This window comes from Helicoverpa zea, chromosome 27 (assembly GCF_022581195.2).
Source record: "Helicoverpa zea isolate HzStark_Cry1AcR chromosome 27, ilHelZeax1.1, whole genome shotgun sequence".
Lineage (NCBI taxonomy): Eukaryota > Metazoa > Arthropoda > Insecta > Lepidoptera > Noctuidae > Helicoverpa > Helicoverpa zea.
The window spans coordinates 3,324,853-3,344,769 of record NC_061478.1 but is presented as its reverse complement, the minus strand read 5'-3'; the positions used below and the strand labels follow the sequence as shown (position 1 = coordinate 3,344,769).

The window sequence follows — 19,917 nt, the reverse complement described above, 5'->3', positions numbered from 1 at the left end:
AGTATACTCGTTTAATAGGATTTGTCAAACGTACCTATAATACGTATTAGGCGACAGTGAGACTAACTGGGGCGGAATGTTAGGGTGCACATGATTTTGTGGAGAAGAAGGACAGTCCTGTATGATGGTTTTTCTTGCCGGTTCTTCTCCATGAGACCAACTCTTTGTAAACGTGCAACTAGCCTGACGTTTCGAAAGAGCTCTCATAGGCCTAGTTGAAATAAAATAAATTACTTTGACTTTGGGTAATAATTTACTTGTGTGTAAGAAATGAGAAATTTGGATGAGAACAGGATTATGGTTAGATAATTGAGCTTCGAAAGAGAGTATTTCTTTAGCTGAAAGTACATTACTTACAAGCCAGTGAATTTCGGAAAATATAACAATGTAGGTGATGATGATGATGATGATGATGATGTTCTCCTAGCCGATTATCGGCTACGGCGGCTGTTCTCATGTAAGGAGATTAGCCAACTGCGCAGGACATATTATAGTGCACGAGCATTTGCGCAGACAGAGGTGCACTCACTATTCCTTAACTCTCATAGCCCGATGGGACGGCAATCCGACACGACCGGAAAGAGATCAGGCGCAGGACCGACATTTACGTGCTCTCCGATGCACGGGTGTATCAATCACCACCTTCCAGGCTCCGGGCTGCTATGTGAAAGTCTTCTAAAACCCACAAAGCGATTTCGGCCCGACTCGGGAATCGAACCTGAGACCTCGTGCTCAGCAGCCGCACTTGCGACAGCTAGACCAACGAGGCAGTTAAAACAATGTAGGTACAGCAATAGTGAGACAGGTAAAAAAGAGATAAATAAAACTTGTCATTTCTCTTGGCATAAGTAAAATACTTAGGTAATTAAATTAGAAATGTATCGAAACTTTGCTTATCTATCAATTAACTCATTAGGAAAAAGTAGAGCTGACATTGAATATCGTTGTAACAGCAACAAAAAACGTGTTTCTATTACAACAAAAATCATAGTCACCCCAATATTTACCAGAAACCGTAGCATCTCTAATTAAGTAGGATTTGTTGCATAATGCTAATGAGTCTGTCGGGAATCGAACCTTGGACTCTTTGACACACACTTAGCATTGTCATACTCTTCATTAGGTAATTACTGTTTTTTTTGGGACTGTAAAGTTGAAAACTGTTTTGAAATTGGTAACTCAAAAGCTTTTAAAGCGACTTCCCAAAAAGGAAGAGAACTTCAAATCGGTTCGGGCATTAGCACTCTATCGAACCAATTAAATGGTACAATTATTTATATTTTTCCGTGGTGGCCTAGTGGGTAAAGGACCAATCTCTCAAGTATGAGGGCGCGGGTTCGATCCCAGGTCAGGCAAGTACCAATGCAACTTTTCTAAGTCTGTATGTACTTTCTAAGTATATCTTAGACACCATTGGCTGTGTTTCGGATGGCACGTTAAACTGTAGGTCCCGGCTGTCATTGAACATCCTTGGCAGTCGTTACGGGTAGTCAGAAGCCAGTAAGTCTGACACCAGTCTAACCAAGGGGTATCGGGTTGCCCGGGTAACTGGGTTGAGGAGGTCAGATAGGCAGTCGCTTCTTGTAAAGCACTGGTACTCAGCTGAATCCGGTTAGACTGGAAGCCGACCCCAACATGATTGGGAAAAAGGCTCGGAGGATGATGAATTATTTATATTTTTCCGAAAAATTCTGTGATTTTAAAAATATAACTCTTCTAACCCTTATTTGAGGTCGATGATAGGTAATCATTATCTGCTTCCATTCCTCTCTGTCAGCCATCATACTACCATCCACTCCCTTCTTATTCATGTGATCTTTCAGGTAATCCATCCATGCCTTATTTGGTCTACCTCTACCTCTCCAACCATCCACATTCTTACTTAACACACTCTTATATCTTCTATGCTGTAGCCTATATGCTTCATCCTTCCTTATTATTGCTATGGGGGCAAATTAATTGTGATTCCCTAAAAATAGGGTTGATTTTCAGGCTCTCAGCCATTGTTGGTTCTTTCTCCAGAAAAAACATTCAGACTCTAAGAGACAGAAAAAGCATTTCTTCCCACGAGTCATTAGTTAGGATATGGACTCTATGAATCTATGCTTTGATTATTTAACATCTTACTTATATTATAAATGTGAAAGTTTGTGAGAATGTATGGATGTATGTTTGTTATTCAATCACGCAAAAACGGCTGGACCGACTTAGTTTTAATATAAATGTTATTCTGTATATCGAAAGCCTTTAATTTTTTTTTTCCAATATTTAAGAAAAAAGATCCATAATTAGCTAGAATTACTTCAACACAATAAATCTTACATCTAAAAACACCGTTTTTGTCTGACACAAAAAATAAAACATGACGAAGATATACCAAAGCTTGTAACATCCATTTTTTATTTAAGCAATCGATTCTTAATTGACAAAGGAATCTTCAAATCCAATACTAATAATATCATTAATAACATTGACGGGACAAAAAGTTGAAAATTTTATGCGAAATAAATTCATTTGGCATAATTAGCATAACATTATAAATGATTATTGTGTGCAATATCGTTGGATGTAATGTTGCGGCGTCCTACCCTTTTACGACTATAAACCAGTTGTGGGCCTTTTTTCAATGGCCGCTTACGGCTGCGTTCGTAACCGACCAAAAAGCTCCAAAACCAAATTTCGGATAAAATTATTTTATTATTCACAATTTTTTATTTAAGTCCAATAACTGTATTAAAATAAGTACAGTTTGTTGTCAAAAATTGAGGGTTTAAAACTGTTTTATGTAATAATAAAAGGCAAAAAAAAAGATGGCGATGCGCCGAAAGCTCGGCAAAGCTCTGAACGCGTCGGTAGGGCGCGGGTCGCGGGGTGCGGGAGGGGCGAGCATGCGTACCGAGCTCGCAGGTCGCATTCCAGTAGTTCGGCCGAGCACCGCGCGGCGCCTACGTGCCCAGTCCGCGTCGCCCGTTCACCATACAAAGAACACCTCTGTACTGTAAAAAATCTGTGATGTATTGATTAATTTCAACTTTATCCTCACGCTAATAACCGTCTAACACAACCGTGAAGTTCAAACCAGTGTTTAAATCGAGACAAACGGTGATTACGACGCGTTTTGAACGGGCCACGTCCTATGGAATTCCACATTTATCGTTGAATAGAATCTAGCGGACTGAGAAACATGGAGGACCCATCGCGTCGCCTCTGAATGGATTGATCGTGTTTTATAAGTGAAATTGTGGACGTTTTGTGATGTATAGTGATTGTGCTTTATAAATATGGATTGGTGTATGTTCGAGAGTGTGTAGCTAGCCCGACTCCGTAGCGTCGTCGTTATAGAATGCGAGTGTAGTAAACCAGTCAGGATGGTGTCGCTTACATACTTTGGCCTCCGTCATACGCCGTGGACCGTCCTTGTGCTTATTTTCTTCATCGAAAGCGTGATGGGGAACTATGCCAAGTCCTTCTACATACATTGGAACACAACAAACAGCATATTCCGAATAGATAACACAGACCATGTATTCGACTTGAATAAAGGAAACGCACAGTTCGAATACGACCAAGTGAATATAATATGTCCAGTGTACACCCCAGGGACGTTTGAGGAGGACACGGAAAAGTATATAATATATAACGTGAGTAAAGAGGAATATGATACGTGTAGGATAACTAATCCGAACCCCCGGATAATCGCGATATGCGATAAACCGCACAAATTGATGTTTTTCACTATAACGTTCCGGCCGTTTACGCCTCAGCCGGGCGGGTTGGAGTTCCTCCCGGGGAAGGACTACTACTTCATATCGACGTCCAGTAAAGACGACCTGCACAGACGCATCGGGGGCCGATGTCTGAGTCACAACATGAAGCTGGTGTTCCGGGTGTGCTGCAAGCCGGAGGAGCAGTCTCCGGCGCCGCAGCCGCAGCCGACCCTGCCTCCGCCTCCCCCGCCCCCGACCACGCCGACCACCACGACGAGCACCACGACAGTCAAGCCGGTCACTAAAAAGACGCACAAGTACGACAAGACGCCGAATGAGGTGATCAAAAGCGAGGAGTTGTCCCACTCCCGTGGGGCCGCGCTGGCTTCGTCCCTCGCCCTGGCTCTGGCTGCGAGCGCCGTCTTAGCGCCCCTGGCTCGGTGAATGTGCGCACGGGCGGCGCGACCCGAGCGGCCCCATCTGGTCGCGAAGCCAGGCCCCAACACACAGACTTTACACACACTACATCTACGCCCGGACACTCTCATCTACACGTGAATTTGTGCGAAACAGTGAACAAACTAGTGAAGTGATGTGCCCCAAGGATTTTGGATCTTATCGACTTGTAAGTAAAAGGTGATAAGGGATGTGCAAAACTCAAGTTCCAATTGACAAAGTTAGTCTTAAGGAACACGAAAGCCTAATTTTTATCTAAGTATAATATGGGCCTACTGAGTAATTTGTGAAGTTAATTTCATTAGAGGACTTTAAACTGTAGTCTATGATCAGTTAAATATATTTATATATAAAGAAATGTTAACATGTATGATAAAATTAGGTTTCTTAAACCATTTAGGAATTAACGATTTTTTATATTTTTCATTATGCAAAGGATATTTGACTAAGAAATTAGGGTTCTTAACGGATCAAATGCAGATATAGGAAAACGTATTTAAAACAATTAGGTAGCTTTTTTAATTTTTAGTTCTGAAAACAGTTTTTTAAATACTTCTCACGACGAATAATTAGAACTTTATTTATATTATAAATGAAAAACTTTGGGCAAGTTAAGAATCTTGTCTATGGAACTGTGATTTTGGTTTTAGTATTTTATTTCTCTCTTTGTAATATGCTTTTATTATGTGATATATTTACCTTTTATGTATTAAAAGTGAAAGCCTTTTCACCTCATTTTTCTTGACTGATTTTTGCATTTCAGCTTTTTCATATTTTTTAACGAAAAAAAAATATAAATGCTAGAAGCACGTCACTATCTTTGAAAATGGCAACCCAAAGTCGATAGAAGCTTGGAATTCCGCCATTTTCTTATTTACAAAATAGCAAAATAAGCTAAAAAGATAGTGAAATGCATTGGTAGCTAAGTAAATAACAATTCTGAGACCTACGCCTATTAAAAAAAACATGAAATTTTCAAAAATGTGTGACTACAATGAAAATTTCATCTTTTTCAAAATAAGGATGCACAATAGTGCCATCGAGGAACGTGCAAACGTTTAATTTAATAACGAAATAGTCAAATAGTTAATAGTAGACGAAATAGACCGGTTTTCTTTTAGACATAACTCAATAGTGACAGTTGATATATTTTAGGTAGTTTTTAAGAAGAAAACAATTGAGTTTCAAATTGCATTGAGAGATTACACCACAACTTAAACAACGAAATTACAAGAAAATAACAAAACATACTGCACTTGATGCAAAACCACATAAATATAAACTTTAAAAGAAAACTGAAGAAAACGTAACTCTAGCTTCAGAAGTAAATGCTAATTATCATTCTAATACTGCAGCTGAAATAACTATCTACTATGAAAGACTGGACTAACCTCAATAAAGCACAGTAATCTTATAACATTGATAATATATCCGACCTTACACCAAGCTAATAATTCATTTGAAATGTGACAGACAAAACCGTCTATCTCAATTTTCAAAGATTTATTAAGAGTAAGTAGTATTAAATAATGAGAAAAGTTTTCGTAGAAAAGCTTATTTTAGAGAGCCTAGGATAACGCATGAAGATAATCATAATATCAATGTGGATTATGACAACAATACATTGAAAATTGACAACTAAGAAAAACTCTTCGAAAGAATTAAATATCTTTTGCAAAACTATTTGAAAATCATTCAGCTTAATGTAAATATTGCATAAATAAATACATTAAAGATGAATTCAAATGTAAACGTCTTAAAAACTACACATCTGGCAGAGACAACAGAACAACATTTTTATCATCGTAAAACTAAAATACAGCTAATTAAAGATAAAAAGAACGTGACACATAAAAAGGTTTTACTCTCCTTTAAAAACAAAACGACATTTTACTGTGTCTTTGGTCATGCATTGTTTTCTAAACAAATGCGCGTTTAAATATAGACTGAGCGTGTATTATCGTTTAAGATCTTAAGTTGTACACATACTGTTGAAACAGACTTTATTTTATATTCAAAAACATTGTCACATTCATGTACAATATCCCTTGTACCACGATTTATGAATTCTACTTTTGTAATCTCAAAAATATCATCAATATTGCTCTAATCATGTTTTTTTTGAGTCCAAAACTCCAATAGAGGAAAATCGATTTAAAATTTTGCATATTTAGGCGTGGAAAATTTGTAGGCAATGGTGCCAAGATCGTGACTGCAGATTCAGATTTCGAAAGCAGCGCTTTGAAGACAATATTTGCAAGTAGAGTTTTTTCCTTAAACTTTCCATCATCTGCCTTTTTATTGTCCCACTGCTGGGCTGCGGCCTCTTCTCATACAGAGAAGGAATGAGCGTTAATCACCACGCTTATTCAAGGAGTCTTGGCAATCTTTGAACAATTATAGTTGTAGTTAAAAGGGATAGGCCATACGTGTCTCATCGTGCTAGACATTTACATACGTCTCTCCTTAGTATAATTTATGATGTGACGGTTTAAGTCATTACTTAAACAAACAGCTTTAAACAAACTCTTTTTGCCAGAACACCTTCCATTATATACTTTAATCTATCTATCAAATAATAACGGTCGTTTTTTTCAAGATTCCGGTAATCAATATTTTTTATTTTGAGTTTATCTCGATCAATTTTTTGTCCTTTCTATGTGATATTTATCTACTGCTCTAAAATGGCTTTCCCTCTAAAATTGCAGATTTCAAAAACTATGGTTGCTCTGCAGTTATCAACGATTTTTTCATTTCAAAAATGTCTCACATAATATTTTGAAAAACCGGCTGTTGTTTTAGAAAAAAATCCGGTCACATTGACAACGGAAATTGGTATCGCTACAGAATTCCTTATGTGTACTTTTCACACGTTTCGACGGAACATACGCCCCAGACCAATAGTTTAAACAATTCTTGACGCACCTTTGTCGAAGAATAATGCGTATATATGACGATATGCCTCATGAATCATAGTACTGAAAAGTTCAGAGTGTATATGTATGCAAATTATGTTCATAGAATCATGACGCAAAGGCTTATTGAGTATTTCATTTCTATACCATAACGACGAGCCCTCAAAATTAATATACGTTTATGACTAGGTTTGGTTTCTAAAGATTACATTTTATGTCATGTGTGGTAGGGCTCTAGTAATTTGTTTCGAACCCTTTGTTTTTCAGTTTAATTAAGTTATTGTTGCTAGATTATGTAGGCTCAGTAACAATTCTAGGTTTCAAAGGGCCTTTTCTAAGTAAAGTTTTGACTTATAATAAATATTTTACGGAGATCACAAAAATGTTTGCGCCTACAATAGTGTTTTAGTATCTAACTATTGCTTTTGACAACTATGACCTACACTTTACTATGAAAAGATCATTATTTATTGAATTTGATAATTATTTTGAGATATCAATTTTAAAAGTATTTCTGAGAACTGTCTTTTAATTATCCAACTAATTATTTTAATTTTGAAAACAACAGCCCTAAATGAATATAAGCCTTTCAAAAGATGAACGAGAAAATAACATGAGTTCAGGTAGGTGTGTTTGTAACCGTCTCAACTGACTGCTTGAGTGGTTCTATTTTTATTTTAAACCAAACAGTTAAACGTCTACTTAGCATTTCTGGGTACCGATCGTTTGTTTAACCATGTCTCAGTTATTTTCAGTTTCTGAAGGGATTGCGTTGGACCAATCTTAGTTAAGATTGCTCGCTTGTAATAATTTAGACGTTTTTTTTTTCTAAACACAAGCACACCTTTTTGATGTTACTTGACTTGTTAAAACGTCGGAACTTTCGTTTGTTTTTTTAACTGTCTTGGTTGCTTTTTCTTCAGTTATTGAGATGTTAGGTTTTTAGAAAAGGGTTCATTCATTATCTTGGTTTGCTATGTAGGTTTTTGTTTTATGAACAGCTCATTCATTCAGTTATGATTCATTACGGTCGTAAGATAAATATGATTTCAATGAATGTGGTTATTGTGTTTTGTCAAAGTAACTATCTGAAACTTTGATAAGCTTACACTGTAGTTTAATGTGAATACTTTTGATTGTCTTTTGTTCAACAGCAAAATAAATATTGTGTTCATATCTGAATTTAACAAACAAAGTATCATTATATTCGTTTTAAAGATCAAATACGTTTACTAGATCATTGTCCTCAAAACGGCGAACTTTTATGATTGGACTGGAGATAAACCGCACAATTTCTTTCTTTAATGGTGATCATTAAGTTGCGAATATTTTTAATATGCCTCGCAAAATCGGTCTGTTAGATGTACTTAATAGAATAATAACATTTGGTTTCATTGAAAAAGCCGCTTCAAAAATCAACCGTGATTGCAAATATGATCTTATCCACGTATTTTGAACGTAAACTTTTTCTCATTTACAATTTGAAATGCTTATTGCAGACTTTCATAATTTACTCTACTAAAATTACATAATATAACTTTTAACCTATGGTATGTTTCGCCCATATTGCATGATAAAAACTCTTATTCATGACTTTAAAAAACTGTTTCATTAAAACGATTCCAGCTAAATATTTAGCAAAAATTTTTTTTATTCTTATTAATAAAAGCTACAGAATGATAAACCACCTCTGAACTACCATCTTGTATGATAATAACAATAAATATATCAACTCATTAAATTTTATGAGCCGTTTAGCTAATTAAATTATTTCAAATATATGACTTTAAAAATGAACTTCTGATGGTTGTAATATTAAATTGCTTGAATTTGTGATGTCTTATAATGTTCTTTGCTCTTATGAAATGTTTTAAAGGTATTTTTGGGACAGAAATAACTCTTCTTAGACTATGAAAACTGAGAGTTTAACTTAGGTCCTGTACCATCACCATCACCATTCTTAAGCCAATTTTATTTGGGGTCGGCACAGCATGTTTTCTCGTTCCATATTCTTCTATCTGCCATCATCTACACAAGTAACATTCTTTCTTACCGACTTTCACAAAATCCAAGGTCATAAATATCAATGAATGTTACTGTATCGTTAATATCTTCACTCAATTGATTTTCTTTCATATCACATTCAGTTCACATCGAATTTATATAATTTTCACCATCAAAGTCTACACCATCATTATATGCCAAGATTGCTCAAATCTTCTCTCCATTACTCTCGAAATTATCTTTATTCTTTTAACATATTGTTAGACTCTCAAACTGCAAAATAAAACTCTAAACGGGATAAAATGGACCCCGTATAAGTTGATTGTACCTCAGCCAAGGCAGACAAAACCGGTTACAGCAAATAACGTACTGATTTAAAAATATAACCAAATGACAGTTAGTGAAGTCAGAATCTTTGGTTGAACATTGTTCATTTTAATATTGCCTTTTTTCCAATTCTGGTGGAATTTCTTTCATTATTTTGATAAAGATCATCGTAGGTACGTTTTCATCTGGGGGATAGATTACTGAAGCTGCATTGGCATTTTTCATGTTCAAAGTAATGATTTAATTCTACTCTTATGCCGATGGCATAGATGACAGCGTTGTCTAGAGGCTTACTTTGGTCACTATCACCTGTATTTACTTTCTGGTCTTCTAAACATATAATTAGCTATATCCTTTGTGGCTTATATCTGTAATTGTTTAGGCTCCTAGTCTGTATTTTTACCTTTTAAGGATGGAATTCTATAAAACATGTCTACCCATTTATTTGCTATTACAGCATTTTGACATAAGCTTCATATAAATTATATCACCTTTCAATTTCTAATCGCAAAACAGCAGATAGATTACAGAAATCCGTAGTAAATGGGTAAAAGGCTGGTCCTCATACTTACAAATATTGGTATATTCATGTTTGTAGGCACAAGTTTAACTTATCGATTTACACAAAACACGCTTGATGTTATGTAAGATTTAGCGCCGGCTCAACAACTCTGAATAAATTACCGATGAATAATTTTGGTAGTTTCCATAGGTTTGGTGGTATTTTTCATTTTTTGATATCGGCTTTTTGACCAGGATTTTGACAATCATAGCCTTATGCATCAGTATGACCCAGAGTTAAGACCAATGCTTCAGTTTCATCATCATCATCTCAGCTGTATGATGATCATTGGTGAACATAGGCATATCCCATTGATTTTCAAAAAGAACGGTTAGAAACGGTCTGCGTCCAAAGCCTACCCACGACTTTGAGTAGTTCCTATTGAACGAGATTCTCAATTACTTTCACCACGGTCGACCGAAGAGGGTTTTTAATTCTCCAGCGTTGTTTTAGTTATAAAATAAGAGATGTTTGAATAGTATCAATCTCATTAACAATCCCATTTTGAACGCAAGTCTTAGGTAACCTTCATCTAATCAACAGCCTTAACTAGACATATTCTTGGATACTAATTCATTCCCGTCAATTACATTATGTCTAGTTTCAAACTAATGTGACTAAAAAGCTCAACTCCAACTTTGTTACAATTACCGAGGCGTGTCTTAGGCGCACCTATTTCAAATTGTTTGGCAAAGATATTCAACCAAGATAATATGTACATTGTTCAAGCCCGCGGCATTGCTCGCGAACTCTGAAATCATGTTACAGCTATTGTCAGTATCAATGTTACCTAGTATATGTTAAATAATAGCCGTTGTTGAAATTTCGTCATTTGAAAGTGTTTTATTAATACGACTACGTACAATTTGGTCATATGACCCCTTTTTTGCAATTGCGACATTGGTCACTCTAGTTTTTGGTGTAACAATTGTTAGTGTTTATTTCGATAGTGCTTTCGAAATTACAGTATTCAATGTTTTTACTGCAACAATACTTTTAGAACTGTAGAAGACTTTTCTTTCCTTTTAAAGTTCTGTTCCAATTTCTATAGCATTTTATTCTTTTTAAATTTCTTGTGATTAATATTTACTTGAGCTAGATACATTCATCTTTGTCTTAGGTATTTGATCTAATTAGTACCAACATATCTTGTATCATAAATATTTTGATTAACAGAGTCTTTCAAAGAATCACAAAGGACCCTTCGTATTAACTTTACTACTGAAGAAATGCCATCAATATTTGGACTGGTTTTCATTTTACGGCTCTCCGCCACCATTGGTAGATCAGTCATAAATCTCTCTAGCGTTTTATCTAAAAATGTTTATGCGACTGGTCGTGTTCCAATAAAATTTAATTATTTCCCATTAATTTTTATTTCATACACTTCATCTGTTAGTTTTTGTCTGTCTGTACGAAATTCCCTTGTAATAGGAGTTAATGTTTTAATTGTGGATGAAATTTTAAAAGTCTTTACTATAAACGAGGTTCGTTGATTTCTCTTCTGTGATTATAATTACTGTACTCGATTTAACAATTATATGAAATAGAAGTTTTTCTTGATTTGTGGTTTTTGGATAATTAAGTTGTTTGCTTTGTAATTAAGGAATTTTGGCAATCATTATTAGACGATTCTGTAGAGATTTAATCTAAAATCAATATTAAAGCTTTTAAAGGATCGTTAGTTTTACAACCCGAATTAAAAAGATTTATTACTAAAGCATTAGTATTTTGAACTTCGATTAAAGAAAATAACTTCTCAATTGGTTAAAGTCACATCAATTATTTTGAAAATACTTAAAGGGACGGAGAACAGAAAAATGTTAGCTTAAGTGATTCTCCAGTTAATACTAGACACGAACTCTCCTAAAATGGAAGCCGATATCCATAGTGAAGTTGCTTCGCCAGTCAAACGGGTCTATGACCGCCTCCTGTACGAACATAAAGAATCTATCTGATATATTCGCTCAAACTTGATCGTCGGCCATTTTTCTTTTAGTTTCGAACAACATAAATGCAAATGAATCTTGTACCGACAGCCACGGCTTGGAATAATGACTTATCGAATTCTATTCGTGTAAAAATGTTTGCTTTTTCGAGATTTAGTGTTTCGTTTTCGTCGTTAATCTTAGAGGTTATTAGGGTGTCTTTTTCTGTTATATCATTATTAATGCTATCAATATCTTTAATGTTTTTATAATGCTCTTTATGTCCAATATTATCTTAATATGATTCTTGTTTCTTAATTGAATTAATTTCTTAGATTATTTCTCTTGTAATGACATGATTGCTTAATAGGTGTCGAGTTCATTTCTTCCGTATTTCGCTGTCGTCAGCAAATACATTATGAATTGATCTGTACGTGAGTACAGATACTGGTCCATTAATACAGATTGATATTATATTATCTTACATATACTTGTATACATTTATCTTTGTGTGCTGTGGCGGAGTCCCGTGTCCCAAAGAAACTACATCCCGCACAAGGATAAAAAGTAGCATTTATGTATGTACGTTATTCTACCTACCTACATAAGCTACAATACTGCTAAGTTTAATCGAAATCCATCTTATAGTTTTTGCGTGAAAGAGTAACAGACATCCATACATACTTTTCGCGTTTATTATATTGGTTTTTTTGTTCTTATATCTTTCTTGAAGGTCATTGAAATTAATCAAATATCAATACCCGAGTATTTCTCACTAATAAATACAAAGAAATTTAAGAGTATCAATTACAAATGATTGGCTTTTCATACTCAATACTTTTAATCAATGCTGAATTAATTAGTGTAACAGACAAAGTTTTTGTTCAGAAGAAAAAACTTATCAATTCTTTGACTATTATTAATGAGACGGCGAATACCAATGATAAACTTGAAAAAATACTCGCAAAATTTTATGTAGATGTCTTTAAAAAACATATAAAGAAGCAAAAAAACTAAAACACAGCATTCATAAACGTGTAGACAGCTCATTGTTTGAATACAAAACAGAGAAAAAATGGACTGTTATTATAGAATGAGGATGGACAAGAAATGGCAGTAAATTATACGCAAAACTAGATGATAAATCATAGGAACGCATTAATCTTGTGAATCAAACGACTCCATCCGTCGGTCTGTTATTTTTGGACCAGAGATGCTCAAATTTTGATCACTACCAAGAAAATGGTGATGAATTTTAAAATAATATACGTGTAATTTGAAATGCAAATACACTTGAGACTTTTGAAGTTGGCAATTGAAATTTTGATGGAACTCACTAATTACTGTTTCATATAGATATGATTGGAGTTATAACTACGAGGTTAGAACTAAATCGAAGTTTCGTAATCCACGATAGATTGTAGATGAATCGAATTTCAACTAAAAATGTTTAAAGTTAAAGGAATTAAGTGTCATTGGACTCTGTTAAAAATAAAAACGTGCTAACACAAAAAAGCAAATAACAAAACTAATCGTTTTAGATCCACTGGATAATTTGTTCCGAAAATTAACTAATAATTAAGTCTTAAAACCGAATGTAAGTATACAATTAAGATATGGATAACATCAATGGCTTGCTAAAAGATAAAAATGATAATTATATTAAAACGGTTCTAATAAAAATGGCAATTAAAACCACGGTTTAACAAACGGCTTTTTAACGTTGATCTCTCTTTTTATAGGGTTCATTTCTTTTATATTTATGACTGATTTTGCTATGGCTGTAATTATTAGATAGCTTTTTTTCCATCATCTCTTTTTGATTCATAACTTTTGTCTTTACCAATATTGGTTTAAATGTTTCAAGAAGACTCTGAATTCTCTTTTTCAAGGGCTCAATTTAAAGCTATTTTTAAATCAAGGAAATATAAGTTTGAATTAAACGTTGAAGGGGCAAATTTTTCAATTTTTAACAGACATTTTTTAAACGAAATGAGCCGATTCACCTAATTGTGACATCAAAGCGAGCGATTGATGCGTCTGTCATTCTGTCAAGAAAATATGGCCGTCCAGCTATTTTTATTTCATAATGTTACTGAATTTTAACTCTCTGAATCTTTCGTTTATTTATTGGATTCGTTTCAAAACAAAAGGTTTATTTTCGACCTGAGGTTTGGGATTAAGAATTTCACAGAGTTTTATTCGAAATTTCAACTCGAGTTTAATCGTAAATGTCTGCATTTCTAAGATATTGTTTTAATCGCCTCATTTGGCAACCAAACTGGCTTTTATAATTAAACATATCTCGCTAACGTTGGCTTCTTGCTTGAGACTTGATATTATTTTAGCTGCAGGTGAATTATCTAGACAATTATTATTTTGTGCTAGACTGAAAATAACTTTAATAGAGCCACCCTCGCTACTTGTGCAGTCTCTTGTATTCATTGAATTATAATTATCGTCTTAAAGATTTCGATCTAGCTTTAGTCTCAGATGATTCATACTAAAGCTTTTTCATATACCAAGCCGAATTTCTTCAACAACTCCAAATCCGTTATAGCAGAAAATCAATTAGCACTTTATGATTCAAAAAATCTTTATGAATTCTGCAAGCTCTCTTCAAAAATTTGGAAAATATAGCTTTTAAAATCTTGAATTCACGTCTTAATCGGTTTCCGGGTAATCCATTACATGACAGCGGTTTAAAAATGTTTTTTGATAGTGTTTTCTGTTTAATAAAAAATGTTTCGACCTTGATTGAGTTCATTGTCGGTATTGGCGTAAAACCGTTGCATTGCCTCGTCGGTGTGTCTGTAAGATTTTGTTAATTCATTCGCTAGATGATTATTTTGATTTTATGCGGAGTTTCAACGAGATTTAGGTACTCTCTGGTCTTTATTTGGAGTTGTTTCTTCGTTTGCTATTTATAGTGAGTTTGAATTGATGGTCGTGTTGAATTTCAATTGATAAAGCACAATCATGTGTTTCTTTGTCTGTTTGTTTTATCGTCACTTGTGTTTCAGAATAGAAGACTAACTTCTAGACTTGATCTTATAAGACTCGAAAACATAGAGCAGCATTTTAAATGTTGACACTTTTTGGTCTATCATTGGCACTTGAAAATCGAAATAACGTTTCTGAAAATGTCGGATATCATAAAACATAAATCAGTAATACAGTTGCAGACTAATTAACTTATGAATGGCATGAAAAGAGGGGAGGAATAATACTTGGTAATGAGGGATTAATCCCTATGAATTGGGCTTCAGAGGGTTGTAATCCTAGTACACGGTTAAACCTATAGTATCGGTCTGGAAAATCTTCATTGATGGCCGTTTAAATGCATTGGTTATGTTCTGTTTTGTGGACAGTCGTTTAGATGTCTCTTTTGAAGGTGATATTTTTAATATCTTCTCCTAGCTAGAACTATCCCTCTGCTGGGCAAAGGCCTATCCATTTTGTCTGCACAATTCCCAATCCTTCTTGTGTGCAGGTATTAAAAATATTATTACTCAGTTTTTGAAATGTTGCTTCCGAAATAACTAACTAGACTGGTTACTTAAATCATACTTACATTATGGTTAGTTGGATGGTTACATTATCTAAATCTACGGCTTTACTTCTAAGTAAGAGTGAATACAAGTAGACAGTCTTTCTATTATCTCAAACTTTCCAGTTGTCCTCGTACTTAAGAGAAAGGATGATCTGAATATTTCCCAATGATCACTCATCTTCTATGGGTACAGTATAATTGTAGCAAGACCGTGTTGTAATGTCCCACGGCTGTTTGTAGCCACGAGCCCCACCGCTGAGCCTACCATTTGACATGAAGAGGAAAAAACAAAGCTCACTCAATATGGTACCGTCATTACTTTGAAGATCCCTCATTATCATTATATTAATTAAACATTAACAGTCACTTTGTTGTTTTACCGACAGAACTTTGTTTGTAGAAAAGTTAATACATTGCTTCGTCTAACTATTGAAAGTATTTCTGATATAAAGGTTAAGAAAGTTATTCGGATGACAGTTGATAGCTTCATTCCTAACCTGGTTATTAATATCACGAACGTATTTTTTTTATATCTTACACATTTTGCAATACCTACACTCGACTTAATTCCGTCATATTGTAATGGTATATTGACAAAGTAATCATTCGTAAAGTTAACAATACATTCAATAGATTGTTCAATGTAATATGTACCAGTAATTTTTGTTGTGAAAAATAAGTTTGAAACTTTCATTGCGTATAAGCATTGAATGCAAATAAATGTTTTTTTGTCCAGCCGTGGAAAATAAATTACTCGTGGAAAATACCTTTTCCCAGTTAGATTATTGACACTTTTTTATGTGGACAATCATCAAATGACCCCTCCCACTGTGGGTGCAGCGTGAGGGAGTGTCAGACTCTTACTGACTAAAACCCACCATGTCCCTTCTGGAGCCCTTCATGTGCCAGGGCCGCGGTAACTCGCGCGAACAATCCCGCAGCATTTTGACACCTCGATGCAAATTGAAACTCAATTGTGAAAATCAGACATTTTTTCTTAGTAATCTCTCTCATTAGTTTGAATTAGTTGTGCTGTGTACTTAGAATAATATTTAACGCCTGATTATTATTGTTATTTAAACAAAATGATGACCTCATCTGCAGAATCTCGAAAAGAAATCAGTCCGCTAGTTTTAATGAAAAAGTAATACATAATTTTTATATTTAAAACTGTTGAAAGGTTTCTCAAACAGAAATTTTGATGAAGATGCGTATTTCTTATAGACTTATTATTTTTAAGTAAGTACTTACAATTTGTTAGTTCAGAAAAAAAAATGTTTCTTTTGTTACGGCTGCCTTATTTAAATCGTAATTGTGTTGATAAATCATTTATGAAACCAATTTTATCCATTTCTTCACATTTTTTTATTGTCAGCCCTAAAAATGGGAATGACAAAATCAGATTATAAAATGAGCCACTTCTGTTTCTAATATAGTTTAGCACATTAATTAAGCTATTTACAAATCACATGGTGTTCTTTTGGTTAAAGATACAGTCTCACAAGTTCATTTACCTCTTTATAATATTAGTATGGATTGAAAAACTATCGGCCTAAATATGAATATATTTACGTAACAAAACTACAAAACTAATGAACTATCAGGTCACTACTACGCAATGAAAGTCAGGTTTTTGTCTGGGAAACATTTCAACAATAATTGATATTATGTAAGCCTAAAATTATATTGTCTGTGACAAATTTCCTTTAACGCTAAATGTTAGTTTGTACTGAATATAATCGGTCCAGTGATTCAACTTGAAAGCCACGATCCTATAACTTGTGCCTGGTTTTACTAAAACTTCGTTAAAGCTTTAAAATAAAAAGAAAAAAAAAAAAAAATTTTTTTTCGATTTTTTTTATAAATTTTTTGTTAAAAATTTTAAAGCTTCAACGAAGTATTTTGGTAAAACGTTTGTTTGCTCAGTAAAGGTTGTAAAATCTAAATGTTTCGTGACCCAATTCTGTATTTGTGATGGTTTACTCGAAAAGCAGGAGCAATGAACTGTAACTAGCCGTTTTTTCTATAAATAACTTCTATTAGATTAATTTTATCGAAGACTGGATAACATGGATTAACGAAAAATTATGTACATGTAAAAATATTTTATACAAAAGAGCATTTTTATGAATTAACACATTATTTTAAGAAAAACAATAATATTTCTGTAGTTCATTGCTCGTGCAATTTTTTTTTACTATTTTTAATAAATAAAGTTCCATTTTTATTAAGAAATATTCGCATTGGTGCTACTAGCGATCGCTAATATAGGTTTTACATTTTAATTTTTATTTAATAATATTTTTTTGTACTTATTTCAATTTTTTATAGACTTTTGTTGATGTACTTAATTCTTTTTAACGTTTTACTAGCGAGAAAATTCTAGAATTATGAAAAAGCTTCAGCTACCTCTTTAAACTGTTCTAAAGGTATTTTTGTAAAAAATAACTAATTTTAGAATTAGTGAATAAAGCTTAAAATCTTGGGTCACTGGATCGGTTATTGCAATTTCCTAAAACGAATAAAAAAAATGATTCAAAATCCACATTTTTCCTAAAAATGAATATTTAAAAATAAAACGAGTGCGTGAATTGTCACGTTAACGGGTTCCGTAGATATTTTTGGAAAAGGCAATTTTTAAAACAGAATTTATTTAAACAATGAATTTTTTATTAATATTTTGCTCAAAACTGATAAATCTGAAATGTATTATATGGAAATGATTTTTTTTATTGTTCTTTTAATATCTACGGGACCCAAGAGATTTGATGATACTTAATAGGTTGTAGGCGACGGTAAAAACCGTAAATGTACGATATATTTTGCAGCCGTATTGTTAGTTAATGCTGTAATTAATGAAATAAAATAAAATCGCGGCCATAAAGTCTCTGAATTGATTTGGAAAAGTAAAATGTAAATTTATTGGTAGAGGCAGAGAATTGTATCAATTTTTTATAATTTTATGCATTTTTTGTATTAATATACTGATCTGTACAATTAATTTCACATATTTTACCTTTTTTTAAAGTTTTTTTTCGAAACATTTTGTAAAAATGTTTTTTCAATATTTTATTTATAACAACAAACTCTGCCTTCTGCCTCAATAATGGGACGAATAGTAATAAAGAACATTGTTATCGAAATTGGTTAAAATTTCGTTAAGCCGCCATTTTATCAATTGAATGTCCCGCCAAAATCACGCCGCCATTTTGAATTACAAACAAAACTGCATTTGATTTGCGCTTTCCACTGTAATATTAAGCTGTGCGCTTTAAATAATGCAATATTTTAGTATTATTTGTAAAAATGACTTATTTTTGGCGGGCATTTAATTGATAAATGATTGGTCTTGCGGGAAGTCAGGCAACAGTCTTAAAAACAATGTGAAAGAAAATGGCGTCGATCGAATTGCACGTCAAATATCCATGGGTTAGAACGATCTAATCCTTATATCGGTAACGATTGTGATTTCTTTCTTATGGATATTCGAAGCGCAGTTTTGGTAGGTCCAGTCCATTTTGTAGATATTATGACTCGGTATTAATGTAGGATTAAATCACTGGAAGTGTAGCCATGAGGCTAAGAAGCACTTTTCGACTAAATAGTAAGTATAGGAGCACCGAATGTTTTGTGCAGTTGACAGCTGTCAGTTTTGACAGCAACTGTCAACTCCACCACAAAACGGTCGGAGTATAAATGTCGGGTATTTAGAGATCGAAGCCTTTTTTTTAAACATTGTTTTCGAGACCCAGCCTTTTGAGATTTGTAAAAATTAAAAATAGTACTGGAGGTTCGAAAAATAAAGTGTACCTACTAAGTATTTGGTATAAAATAACTTGTAAATATGTTGTTAAAATAAGTGTAGTCCCTGTAGGTATTTATTTGTACGATTTCGGGCCTTTGTTGAAATCCAAAGTTTTTAATTTATTTTTCGACCAATAAATGTTGGAGAGAACTATTCTTTTTGTTTTATTTCTGTGTTTTTGGTGACCTGTAAGTTTTCAATATAAAAGAGATATAAAGCAAATGCTTTTCCTCAGATTTTCACTGAAAATCATAGGTACAGAGGTAGGTATATAGTATGAATAAAACAATAGATTTTTTAGGTAATAAGTTTTTTTTTTTATTATACATAAATTTCTAAAATAAGAGTGATTTTTACAATATATTGCAATATGTGTCATATGAATACAATATCTCAAAAGTAACATTTTATAACATGCCAATTCTACACTACAAGATTTTGAACAAACAAAAACCCCTCAGAATTAAAATTTCAAAGTCAATGGTAAAAATAAACGAGGCTTGTTTAATTAACATTAATTTATAGTGGCCATGGTCACCGTGAAATACCATGAATTATTCATGGCTGGCGGAAAACAAGGTTTTTCGACCATTTGATCTGATTTTCTGTTTCATACAGAGTTAGAGAAGTTCAAACAGGCTTACTCATAATACCAACAAA

General features: G+C 33.5%; 1 protein-coding gene across 1 annotated transcript; it reads left to right on the top strand.

The window, feature by feature from the left end:
- The first annotated feature begins 2,933 nt into the window (after positions 1 to 2,933).
- LOC124643280 (ephrin-B2a) lies at positions 2,934 to 19,410 on the top strand. The gene has a single exon (XM_047182198.1). The coding sequence runs from the start codon at positions 3,369 to 3,371 to the stop codon at positions 4,149 to 4,151; it is 783 nt and encodes a 260-aa protein (XP_047038154.1). The 5' UTR covers positions 2,934 to 3,368; the 3' UTR covers positions 4,152 to 19,410.
- Positions 19,411 to 19,917: the final 507 nt, after the last annotated feature.

What these genes read in the sequence shown, in the direction of transcription:
- LOC124643280 (XM_047182198.1), top strand. Translation starts at nt 3,369, where the DNA reads ATGGTGTCGCTTACATACTTTGGCCTCCGTCATACGCCGTGGACCGTC.